Source organism: Rutidosis leptorrhynchoides, chromosome 4, assembly GCF_046630445.1.
Source record: "Rutidosis leptorrhynchoides isolate AG116_Rl617_1_P2 chromosome 4, CSIRO_AGI_Rlap_v1, whole genome shotgun sequence".
Taxonomy (NCBI): Eukaryota; Viridiplantae; Streptophyta; class Magnoliopsida; order Asterales; family Asteraceae; genus Rutidosis; species Rutidosis leptorrhynchoides.
In genome coordinates, this window is record NC_092336.1 from 510,874,945 (window position 1) to 510,888,025 (window position 13,081).

A 13,081-nucleotide genomic window follows, 5' to 3' on the forward strand; every position below is an offset into this window, starting at 1 on the left:
TATAAACTATAACAAAGATAGAGATAATTTTAGTTTTACCTTTTATGGGGGAGTCAATGTGCTCGTTTATAGAAATGTTTCCTCGCTTACCATTATTATTATTATTATTATTTTTTTTGGTTTTTCTATTTATTATTAATATTGTTTATTTTCTTGATATATTATATATTGTGTTATTGTATTAGGGAGTATGATATTTAATAATTTTATTATATTTTGTAAATTTTTATGTCCGTTCTATTATGTATATTAGTTTGAAATGATACTTCACAAAGTTAATACCTTAATGTTTGTTTAACTCGTGGGGAAAAAAAAAATTGATTTAAAAGTCGAATCTGGTTATAACCGGAACCGAATCGAATTCAAATTCGATACGGTTTCGATTTCAGTTTTGATATTTGAATCCCGTTTCGGTTCGGTTTTTATTTTTATAGCTTCAAAACGGAGAGAACCGAACCGAATAAACTGAAAAATCGAAAATCGAACAAATGAACACCCCTATATTAAACTGATAGTAGGTGATAATTCAAAGTTTTAAAATTTCACGTAGACAATGTAACCCATTTTTTCGATAATATATGGAGTATCAAGGCAACTAATTCACAAATACATATCTAAACCAAAACTTAAATGATAGGTATGGGCGAGTTGAGTTGACAAGAACGAATAATCTCAGTATCAGGCAAATTTAAAGCTGGGAGAGAAAAATGACTTCTAGTAGAACTCCCTTTTCTAATCTCTTTCATCGTCATTAATGCTGCAACCGTGTTTCTAAAAATCCCTTCTCCGACGATCGTGATGGCCGACTCTTTCATCTCCTCTGCCGCTGGAAACAACTCGTCGATAGTTGTTTCACATTCTTTCACCAGCTTTGAAATGAGCTCTGTAGTAAAAAATGGTTGCTCTAATACCTTTTGGATAAACGGCAAACGCAACAATCCTCCTGTTCTTTTATCATATTTTTTTAGAATCTTTGCCATCCCTGTGCAACAAAATTCAAGTTTAATATAGCTAGTGAGTTCCTTTAAATATAGCATCGATACATGACAATGAAGGTAAATGGATACGTAGTAAGATTTTTTCAATTCAGGCTACCCGACGCGATATAGAGTATTTTACTCTCATGTATGCAACCCTACCTAGCATTTCGTGATCATTTCCGACCCTTTTCCCTAGCTACCACATATGTTCTACTCAGATTTGAACTTGAGACTTTATGTGAGGACGTCAAACGTTATTTTATGAGGGTTAAATTAATAATCTTAAATGAGATTTTTGACTTCAATAGCGTAATTGACTAAAATATGGAGTAATAAAACCACTCCCAACATTGACACAATTAATTTCCTCCATGACCAACGATCACATTAGCGCCACGTGAGCACTTCTTCCTAGAACGTAGCGAGGACTGAACCACTGCGATACATGACCTATGTCTTAAAAAACTGAGACCCACTGTATTAATTTAATTAAAATATTAATGCAAACCAAAAGTACGAACAATATGTACATATTGCTCTTGCTCGTTCTTGTTTGTGCTTAAAAAGAACGATAATCAAGGTGAAAAAGGGTAGGGCTACCGAGGGCTGAGGGTGTCCAGTGAGGGCACTACCAGAAATCTGCCCTTTTGCCACGAAGCAATTTGTGGCGACACATATAACGTCGCAAAAGACCGCTAAATGCCAAAAAACTTTCACTTTTTGACTTTTTGAGTCAGTTGTTGTTATTTGTGGCGACATGTCGTCATAAATGTCGCCACACATGTAATTTTCCATTTACGTTTTCTATTTCTCAAAAAGAAACACGGTCAAAGTTTGAAAATTTTAGTTGCGGCAACATGTCGCCACTAAATGTCGCCACAATTGATATTTATTATTTCCTTTCCAATTAATGTTTCCCTAAATGTTTCCCTCCAAGCTGCAAAAAGTGCACGAAGTGGCGGGAGAGTTTCGCGCCAGACAATTTATGGCGACATGTCGCCACAAATAGTCGCCACAATTTGTTCTTTAGATTTACTTTCGTTTTTGGAGACGTTATTGTGTAAGATGAGATAATGTGACGATGATGTAAGACGATGGAATATAGTGGTAAAGTAAGGTGGTGAAATGAGGCGATGATGTAAGATTGTGGAATGAGACAGTGATGTAAGACGGTGGAATGTGGTGACGATGTGTGACGGTGGAATTTGGTAGTGATGTAAGGCAGTGTAATATGGTTGTTACATACGACGATGTAATGTGGTAGTTATGTATGACGACAGTGGATTAGGGTAGTGATTAAAGACAACGAAATGTGATGATGATCTAACACGGTGGAACGTAGTGGTGATGTAAGTCGGTATAAAGAGGCAGTTATATAAGATGAGATAATGTGACGATGATGTAAGACGATGGAATGTGGTGGTAAAGTAAGTCGGTGAAATGAGGCGGTGAGGTAAGATTGTGGAATGAGAGAGTGATGTAAGACGGTGGAATGTGATGGTAAAGTAAATTGGTGAAATGAGGCAGTGAGGTAAGATTGTGGAATGAGACAGTGATGTAAGACGGTGGAATGTGGTCACTATGTGTGACGCTGGAATTGGGTGGTGATGTAAGGCGGTGTAATGTGGTTGTTACATACGACGGTAGAATGTGGTAGTTATGTATAACGACAGTGGATTGGGTAGTGGTTAAAGACAACGAAATGTGACGATGATGTAACACGGTGGAACGTAGTGGTGATGTAAGTCGGTATAATGAGGCGGTTATGTAAGATGAGATAATGTGACGATGATGTAAGATGATGGAATGTGGTGGTTAAGTAAGTCGGTGAACTGTGGCGGTGATGTAATAGTGTGGAATGAGACAGTGATGTACAACGATGAAATGTGGTGACGATGTTTGACGGTGGAATTTGGTGGTGATGTAAGGCAGTGTAATGTGGTTGTTATAGATACCAATGGAATGTGGTAGTTATGTATGACTATAGAATGTGGTTGTGTTTGAAGGTGGAATGAGATGGTGATCTAGGACAGTGGAATGAGGTAGTTATATATGACGATCGAATGTGGTAATGATAAATTATGTGGTTATGTATGACGATGGAATGTGGTGGTTATGAATGACGGTTGTATGATGTGCATGTGGTGGTGATATAAGACGGTGGAATGTGGTGGTGATGTACGACGGTGGAATGATGTTGTGATGTACGATGGTGGAACGAGGTTGTGATGTAAGACGATGTAATTTTGTGGAGATGTAAGACGGTGAAATGTGATGGTTATGTATGACGACGAAATGTGATGCTGACGTTTTATATGGATGGGGTGGTGATGTACGAGAACGGGAATCAGGACGAAAGTGACGAAGAAAACAATAAGGAGGACGAGACGAGAACAAGGACACGACAAGGACGAGAATATTTAATATATTATATTAAATGTATTTTATGTTTTTATATTTAAAATAATATATATATATATATATATATATATATATATATATATATATATATATATATATATATATATATATATATATATATATATATATATATATATATATATATATATATATATATATATATATATATATATATATATATATATATATGTTATATTTTCATTTATTTGCATTTTTGTTGATTTATGAACTTAGAAATATATGCATTTTTTCTTTATATAATAATGTATAATACATTTAAGAATTAATTATAAATTGTGGCGACAAAGGTGTTTTGTGACGTTCAATGTCGCCACAAACTATATTTCATTGGAATTTTTCATTTGGCGCCGGAGGGAAAATAACTATTTTGGCGACTTATTGCGGCGACATGTCGCCACAAAATGCTAAAAGTTGCTGCTGTAAAGTAAACAGCAGTCTTTTATCTTTCATTTTTTTAACCCCAATTTTCTTTCTCCTATCAAAACCCTTTGCGGTTTTCAACTTAAAACTTGAATTGAACCAAGATTTCACCACACAATCTTGTATAAGGTAAGCATCTAACCTCTAATCTCTCAAAACTTTCAATTTTTTTTTAAGATTATTCCTAAAAAATTCAAATTTGAGCAAAACCATATGTAATTTTTGATTTTCGTTTTTAGTTGTATGATTTAGGTTATTATTGTTGTAGTTAAATGTTACCCATTATATATATATATATATATATATATATATATATATATATATATATATATATATATATATATATATATATATATATATATGTTATATTTTCATTTATTTGCATTTTTGTTGATTTATGAACTTAGAAATTATTATATTTGGTACTTACTATTCTATTTACGCTACTTACTAAGAAAGAGTGAAGCTGCTTTCCTTGCATCAATTTATCCCACTTATTGACATATTAATTAAGTTTATTTATCTACAGCGTAATAAAGAAAACAATGTGTATGAAAATCCGATTGCAACTTATGCACGTGTAAACCGTCGTACTAATGGGGAATGGCGTCAACTGCAATTTGGAGTATTTTATGTAAGTAATTATTTGTACTTAATAACATTACACACACACGTGTGTGTGTAAATATGTCACAAATTAGATATGTAATATCCATTATTGTTTTGTTTTAATTATGCAGGATGAAATGTTACGCCTTCGGAGAGAAAATCCCCATTTGAGTGAGATAGCGGTTATGGTGGAGGTTTTGGGTGCAAGACGTGGTTGGAGGAAAGGTATTGGGATGACATTACCCTCATCGTCTACATCCACGACACCCTCAACCCAAACGGGCAAAAGATATTACACTTCGGATGAGGTTGAGGCTTTACGGGCCGCGGATTGGAAGAAATTCCGGAAGGAGATGAAGGATCAAATCAAGCACTACCATGACAAGTACACCTCAACACTCTATGACGCGGTAGGTAAAGGAAAAGAGCCATATGTGTATGTTGATTCTGAGGACGACGTAGAGCGTGACTTTGGTGAAGAGGACTATCGGGAAAATGATGACCATGATGGATCGGGTCCATCATCTTGACTTTGGTGTTTGGACTTTGGTTTGTAATTCGTAGGTTTAAAAAATTTGATATTTTGAACATGGATGTAATCCGTAACTTAGATGTTGAATGTTTGTAATTCTTGACTTGGATGTTGAATGTTTGTAATTCGTGTGTTTTTAGTAAGTCTTTAGTTTGTAGTTGATTTGATTGTTGATTAATATTTTAGAAAACATGTTATAACAGGTTTTGTATGCTGGAAGAAAACCCGACAATTTTGGGTGCCAAGCAGGAAAACAGCAGCTTCAAAAGCAGATTTACACAATTTTTGGCGACGTGTCGCCGCAAACAGTCGCCACAAAATGCATTTTTTTAGATTTGCAAATAAATAAAAAAGAAATAGGCGTCGCCACAAAAAGGCGTCAAAAATGCGAATTTTGCTTTTCTTTTTCCTTTTCTTTAAGAAGATTGTGGGTCCCACCATCGTCGCCGCAAAAAATCGACGCAAAATATCAAAACCGGCGCATCTAATGCGACGACATGTTTGCGACGCATTTGTCGCCGCAATTGGTCAACTGTGGCAACATACTGGTCTATTGTGGCGACTTCTTGTCGCCGTAATTGACCCGATTTGTTGTAGTGGGGGGAGTATGAGGATATGTTGTTGGCATTGGTCTAAGTTGACTCATGTCTTCTTAAATTACCAGTATAATTGATGTTACTGTAGTTGACTAAAAGCACCATTTCACCATGGAAGTCAACTATGTCTTTTCTAATTCTTGCCATCTCTTCTTCATACTCTCCTTCTGGCAATAGTTCACACTCATTTGCCCTCTTTATTCTTTGTTGCAATTCCTGCATATATTTAAGAAATTACAAGTAACAGAAAAAACCAAATCTTTAAAGTTATAGGCACGTGTTATTGACCAAGTCAACACGATAGCAAAATCATCTTATCCACATTTTTGAGTGGGTTAGTGACAATTAGTCGGTACAAGGTACATTTAGGTGACAAGATGATTAGATACAACATTGCAAACAAATAACTAGTCAGATGAAGAGTTTTTCATTGGCAAATATGACTTTACTCTTATAAATAGTACGATATCGTTGTCAATAATCTTTCTAGACGAAAAATGTTCGTAACAATTGTGATAAATTGACTTAAAAAAATTTGGATACAAAATGGCAAATGTACTAATTTAGATTGGTGAATGCACACAAGAACACGATCACAAGCAAATCAAGACTATATACCTTATGACGAATAATGAAATCCTCTTCTTGTTCCATGAAAAATGCATTAAACTTCTCGATTTCATTGTTCAAAAGGTACACAAACTCAGCTTCAGAATTTTCAATCTCCAACGACGAAGAAATTAGTTTCACAAGTTTCTTCAAATCCTTGTAATTCAAGTACATTTCGCGCCACCCAGGCAAAGTTTCTTGAACATGTTGCTTCAGTCTCTTGCCAAATTTCATTTTCAGTTTATTTGATCAACCAAAACCTCAAAACTATAATATGGGTATTGGTAGGAGGCTAAAATTCTAAAATACCCTCATCTTAAAAACCTAACTTTATGATGAAAACTGAAATTTGTGAGATTTTATTATCAAGAATAGGCTTAGAATAGTTTAAGAGCATATGCTTGGCGTGAATGGAGTGGCGGTTAGAAAAAAAAAGTGTACGAAATAAGTCTTTAATGCAAGAGAATACTTGGCATATTCCATTTGTAATACTCTTGCTTTAGACCAACACCGAGTAATATCATACTTTTGATAATAAATTAATATATGTTAATAACTACTTATGCTTTAATTCTTATTCCTTAAATGGTATATCCACTGTTTACTAAATTGAAGAATTCTTAACCTAAGATGATTTATGTTAATATGTACCGTTCGTTTGTAAAAGTTATATATTCTATCAACAAATGCCAAAAACATGCCGAACAAAGTTAACATTTGGATTCTCAATGTTGCACTTCAAGCTTTTAAATGTTAAGGTGTATTGTTTGATCATCCTTTTTTAAGTCTTGTAGAATCTATTTTTTATTTTTAGAAATGCAACTTATACACTCCAACATAAAAATTTTCAACATATATACATATTGCTGACCTTTGAAAGTGAACACATAACCTCATTTACAATTATATTATACCTATATACTAATCAGTGTGGCTTTTGTAGTCGTACAATGTTTAATTATGGTTGTTTTAGCCAAAACGATAGCATTTGGGTTTTTTTTTTGCCACATAAGAGGAATATTCAAATGAATACAACTTTTAAGTTGAGATCCAAGGAAACAATCAGGGTGCGAAATGTGGTGCGACAATCACATGTGATTGAAAAAAAAAATTAAAAAAAAAAATATTTTCTTCCCAAATTTTTATTTTATTTTTCGATCACATGTGATTCTGTATGGCAATCACATGTGAATCTGTATGTCAAATCCAATCACATGTGATTGAAAAAAAAATTTGAATTTTTTTTTTTGTTAAAAAAAAATATTTGAAACTTTTTTTTTTTTAGAAAAAAAAATTTGAATTTTTTTTTCAATCATATGTGATTGGATTTGACATGCAGAATCATATGTGATTGGATTTCACATGCTAAATTTAAAAAAAAAAATCTTTAATTTTTTTTCAATCACATGTCATTGTCGCGCCACATGTTTCTGATTGGTCCGTTGGATTTCGAGCAAATTGTTGGATTCAAGGGATTACAATTCTAGTTTTACTCTAGTGACATGTTCGATCCTTTACCAACTTTCTTGAGATTTGTTTTTAATTAACTTTGGTTCACATACAGAAAGTATATTAAAAAGACTTTTCCCTAAATTGTGAAAATATCTAGCATTACAAGTTGTACAGGAGGACTTACATTAACATTGTTCACCTTGAATTCATATGTTTTAAGCCAAAAGAAAAGAGTAGGCTCCCATTACAAAATCCTACAGCCACAAAAAACCTGGGTTATCACAAAAAGACCCATACACAGATACTTTAATATTAAAACTCAAACACTGAATCACAATAAAAGCCACGGTTGTGTTGACCAAATGTGAAATTGGTTACTCGAGCACGTCTTTGAAGCTTCAAGCCATTGAAACACTTTGAATTTTATACGGTTTGCTATGACGGTCCAACACGTATACTTGCCATTAAACATAACATCATTCCTAGTAATCCATATCGCCCAAAAAGTTACCGGACCAATTAAACACCAAAATGAATTTGCTTTAATACCCATTCCACCATTCCAATCTATAGAGAATTCCACACTAGAAGAAGGCATAATCCAATTTATATTCCACCATTTAAACAATTCCGCCCATACCTTAGCCGACCATGAACAATGTAAAAGGTTGTGATTTATTGATTCAACATAATCTAGACACCACCCACATTTATCATCCGATGCATCTCTCAAACAATTTCTATAGCTTAGCATTTCTTTAAACTGACACACCTCCATGAATAACAAACCAAAGAAAGATAGCAAGATTCGAAGGCATTCGCGGTTTCCATATGATTTTATTCCAATCAAACTCATTGTTAACATTTGTCGAGATCATGATTCGAACACGTTCCGCCACCATATACACTTTATCAATAGAATGGACCCAATTAAGCACATCTTCTTTTGAATCATCTAGCACTATATGTGACAATAATGACATCAAAATCTGCATTTGGTTCTCTTCATAATCATCCAGAGTACCATTTATGCCAATGTCCCATATAATTTCACCCAATGAATTTATAGCCCCAGAATATGAAATCAAAGCATTTCTTTTTGAGGAAACACGATACAGTGAAGGGAATTGGTATCGAAGCTTTGAAACACCAATCCAAATATCCGACCAAAAAAGAATTCTTGACCCTCTACCAACACTCCATTGCCAACTTTGAGAGCTTAAGACATCAAAAAATTCCTCTACACCTTGCAATCGAATCATATCTCTCCATACCGGAGAGCATTTATTCACATCAACTTTTGATAAATCGGACAAAATATTACCCGGAGGACACGTTCCAAAAGATGAAGTCACAATAATTTTCCAAGATGAGTTTCCTGATTCAATACTTTCGGCCACCACTTTGCCAACAAGGCCAAATTCTTCACTCTCAATGGGATAATATCAAGTCCGCCACATTCTTTTGGATGGCAAACCTTATTCCATTTTACCAAGGACATCTTTTTTGTAGACGAGTCACCACCCCATATAAAATTACGCCTAAGATTTTCTAGCTTTTTGATAATTCCTTTAGGTGCTTTAAACAAAGACATATAATGTAGAGGTAAACTTGATAAAACGGGGGTAACCATTACAAGTCTCCCTCCCATGGAAAGACATCTACCCGTCCAACCGGAAAGGTTCTTTTTGAACTTACATACAATTAGCTTCCATGTACTTTCTCTTTTAGAATTTGCACCAATCTGGATACCAAGGTACTCAAATGGAGGAACACCAATCTTGCAATCAAACACCTTCGCATATCTCTCAAGATCATTACTAGCGACATTAACCCCATAAATGACTGTTTTGGACGAATTCATCTTCAACCCGGAAACTTGGGAGAACTTATCAAGAATGTGACGAATACATTGCAATTCTTCCTAAGACAGATGCGTAAAAATAATCGTGTCATCGGCGTATTGTGAATGATTAACACACCTTTGACTATCAATGACCATACCTTTTAGCCTCCCACATGCCATGGCATTCGAGAGAAGCTTACTTAACACCTCTGTTCTTAAGATAAAAAGAAAAGGTGATAACGGGTCACCTTGTCTTAGCCCACGATTCATATCACCTTTTTGAGTTAGAGAACCGTTGACAAGAACCAAAAACTTAATGTTTGAAATACATGCATTTATCCACCCAATAAATCTTCTTCCGAACCCCATATGAAATAAGACTTCCAAGAGAAATTGATGAGACACGCTATCATATGCCTTTGTAAAGTATATTTTTAAAAAAATCACTCAAATTTTTCTTCCTCTTTGCAAGATGCCATATCTCATTTACTAACATAACACCATCAATCAATAGCCGAGAAGGTACGAATTCGTGTTGATTAATACTTACAACTTGATCCACCACCGAACGTAATCTATTCGCCACCGTTTTAGCAATGATCTTATACGGAGCATTCATCTTCTGTGAAAGCACTTTCAATATACAAAGCTAGATGAGTCAACCTTTGATAACCCCACAATATTCCAGTCGATTGTATTGGCAGAATGTTGTTGGGCCGAGAACAGTCCACAAAAGAGGCCCAACACGTAATTTTCTATGGTAACAGGATCTTCAATCCACACGTCATCAATTTGTAACCCAGCTATTACCGAAGCATTGTGCCTTATTCTCGCCATGTTGTGAAAAAACATTGTGTTCGTGTCACCTAGACGTAACCAATTCACCCGACTTTGGAACATTTTCTTTCGATCTTCTTGTCTTTGTAAGATTTTGTGTTTAGACTTTAATTCAATCAAATTAATAATCTCGGCCTCTACCAAATCTCTTGATTCTTGGATCTTTTTCAAATCATATATTTGACATTCAAAGGCTGCCATTCGAATTCTGTTTTGAACAACCTGAGCATCACTCCACAATTTTAATTCTTTCTTTAAACTTTTGCACTTTGAAAGAATAAAGAAGGCTGCATAGCCTTCCAGTTGATATGAAATCCAAGTAGCTTTGCAAATGTCAAAAACTTTTGGAATTACAAACCACCCGTTAAAGAAACGAAAAGGTTTAGGACCCCAAAATAGAGACCTTTTGCCTCAAATTAACGGTTTGTGATTCAAAGAATTCCTATCACCTCCTACTAAAACCGCATCCGGCCATAAATCCATCCAATCAATATTTACCATAACTCTATCAATCCTTGATTTTTTCTCATCCGGACCATCCCACGTGTACATTTCATTTTGTATACTTTGGTCAATAAGGCATGTTTTAGAACTGAATTCATTGAAGTTTGCCATATTATCAAAGTTCACTTCTTCCCTTAGCCTTTCATTCGGATATCTAGTGGAGTTAAAGTCACCCATTACACATATAGACCCTTGCCATTTTGAAGCCATCTTATATATGTAATGCCACACTTCTTTTTACCCGTTCTCACTTTGTGGTGCATATACATTGAAAAATAGAATATCTATATTTGTTGGAACAAAAGTAAGTAAAGTGGGAATCCAATTTTGACATTGAAAGTGATCTTTAAGTTTGAAGACATCATCTCTCCAAGTTGAAAGTAACCCACCCGATCTTTCACAAGAGGACACTTGAACCCCATCAAATAAAACACCCTTCCAAACTTCATTAAGAACTCTTAAAGGAACATTTTCCACCTTAGTTTCTTGAATTTCAATAAATTGGATTTAAAATTTAGTAATTAAAAAATTAACCCTTCAACCTTTACAATTACAAATATATATAATGCCAACATATTATAGGAATTATTTTTTTCAAACTTCTCTCTTTCTATATTGAGATTAAACTTCTCTCTTTCTATAATACAATTATAAATATTTAGTGCTCACATCCTTATTCTTGTAGAAATAATTTTTTTAAACTTCTCTCTTTCTATATTACAATTACAAATATATTTAGTACTTAATTTTAATGTGCTAATTTAAAGATCTATCATACATAAACTAATAGTACAAGCTTTAAAATTTAAAAAGATTTTAATATGCTAATTTAAAGATCTATTATACATAAAATAAAAGAATAAGTGTAAAATTAAAAACTAAAATACTCGCACTCCTCTGTCTCAATTTTATAGTTCAGTTTTCATTTCAAGATTGACTCAAAATAATAGTCTACATCTATATATACATATAAACAATAAGGTAAAAAATTTTACACCCTTACTTTATATATTTAAAGCAAAAAGATATGTAAAAAGTAACTTTACGGTAAAGTTGAAAAAAAAATACAATATGATAACTATGTGAATTATTAACTTGGTGAATGCAGTACTAATTATATATATGTATTGTAAATACAATTTTAAAAGTGTATGTATGTAACATAACCATTTACTAGTGCCAAGGATTTATTGCCGCAATGCACATGCATTTCTACTACATAAATACTATCGAGCAAAATAATTTCTTGCAGTAATGTGGAAATTCATTCACTCGTTTATATCAATCAATATCTTTATATAGTCATGATATATAGACGTACTTAGAGTATCTTTAACCGAGCGTTACTTTCATTTTTGCCTCTTACATGGATAATTTAACGGACACTCACACCCCTAATGGGGCTTCCCCCGTGTCGTTATAATGGTATCAGTCAACTTATTTACAGAGAAAAATTAAAAATGACACACAATTAATTTTGTACACATCATTTTAATATGGGAAATTGACCAAAATGCACTTTTTTAAAAAGTTTTCAAAGAAAACACACTTTTTAAAAAAAAATTGTCAATATACACCATTGGGTAGACCAAAGTGTTGGTCGACCACCTCATTTTTCAAGGTGGTCGACCAATCTTCATTGAGTTCCCGGTCGAGTACCGTGTAAACATGGTCGACTACCTCTCATTTTTTCATGGTCGACTACCCCAACAAGAAACAACGCGGGCGACCCATGTAACATCCTTAACCGGGCCTAGATGTGATAAGGATAAGGAAGCCGCTCAGTGATAGATTATCTGAGCTAGTTGCTGGTAGTTGGTGAGTGGGACTTACTGGAGTATATAGTATAGAGTAGCATGTTATATTATGATTGTCATGCTTGTTAGATATACTTGCTACTATGGTTAGTTAGTATGTTGTGATGATTGCATGTTAGTTGATGCTTGTCTGCTGAAGCCCAGTGTGTCCCTATTGTGTGGTAGCCTCGGTAGGAGAGATCAACCTGCGGGTTGGGTTCCTCATGTGGTAGCCTAGACAATCGTGGTGTATATATGTGTGAATGATGCGTCTGTCACGTGTGGATTATATATATATACAACACAGTGGTGGAGGAACTTCTGGTAAACCCCAGTCCGATCAACTGGTGGTTAATGGTTTGGACGAGCCGCCAGAGTCTCTGTAGGCGGCACTTGGGTGATGATTATGTGTTAGCCTTTATGACATGATTAGTATAACAGTTCTGTATGCTATTGTC

The 13,081-nt window shown here is 34.3% G+C and overlaps 1 protein-coding gene across 1 annotated transcript; it reads right to left on the bottom strand.

Moving 5' to 3' along the window:
* Positions 1-626: 626 nt before the first annotated feature.
* Positions 627-6,422, bottom strand: LOC139844835 (SPX domain-containing protein 3-like). The gene is made up of 3 exons (XM_071835062.1): positions 6,198-6,422; positions 5,645-5,795; positions 627-982 (listed from the first exon to the last, which is right to left on the bottom strand). Exons 1-3 carry the CDS (start codon positions 6,420-6,422, stop codon positions 627-629), a joined length of 732 nt encoding a protein of 243 aa, XP_071691163.1.
* Between the last annotated feature and the right edge of the window lie 6,659 nt (positions 6,423-13,081).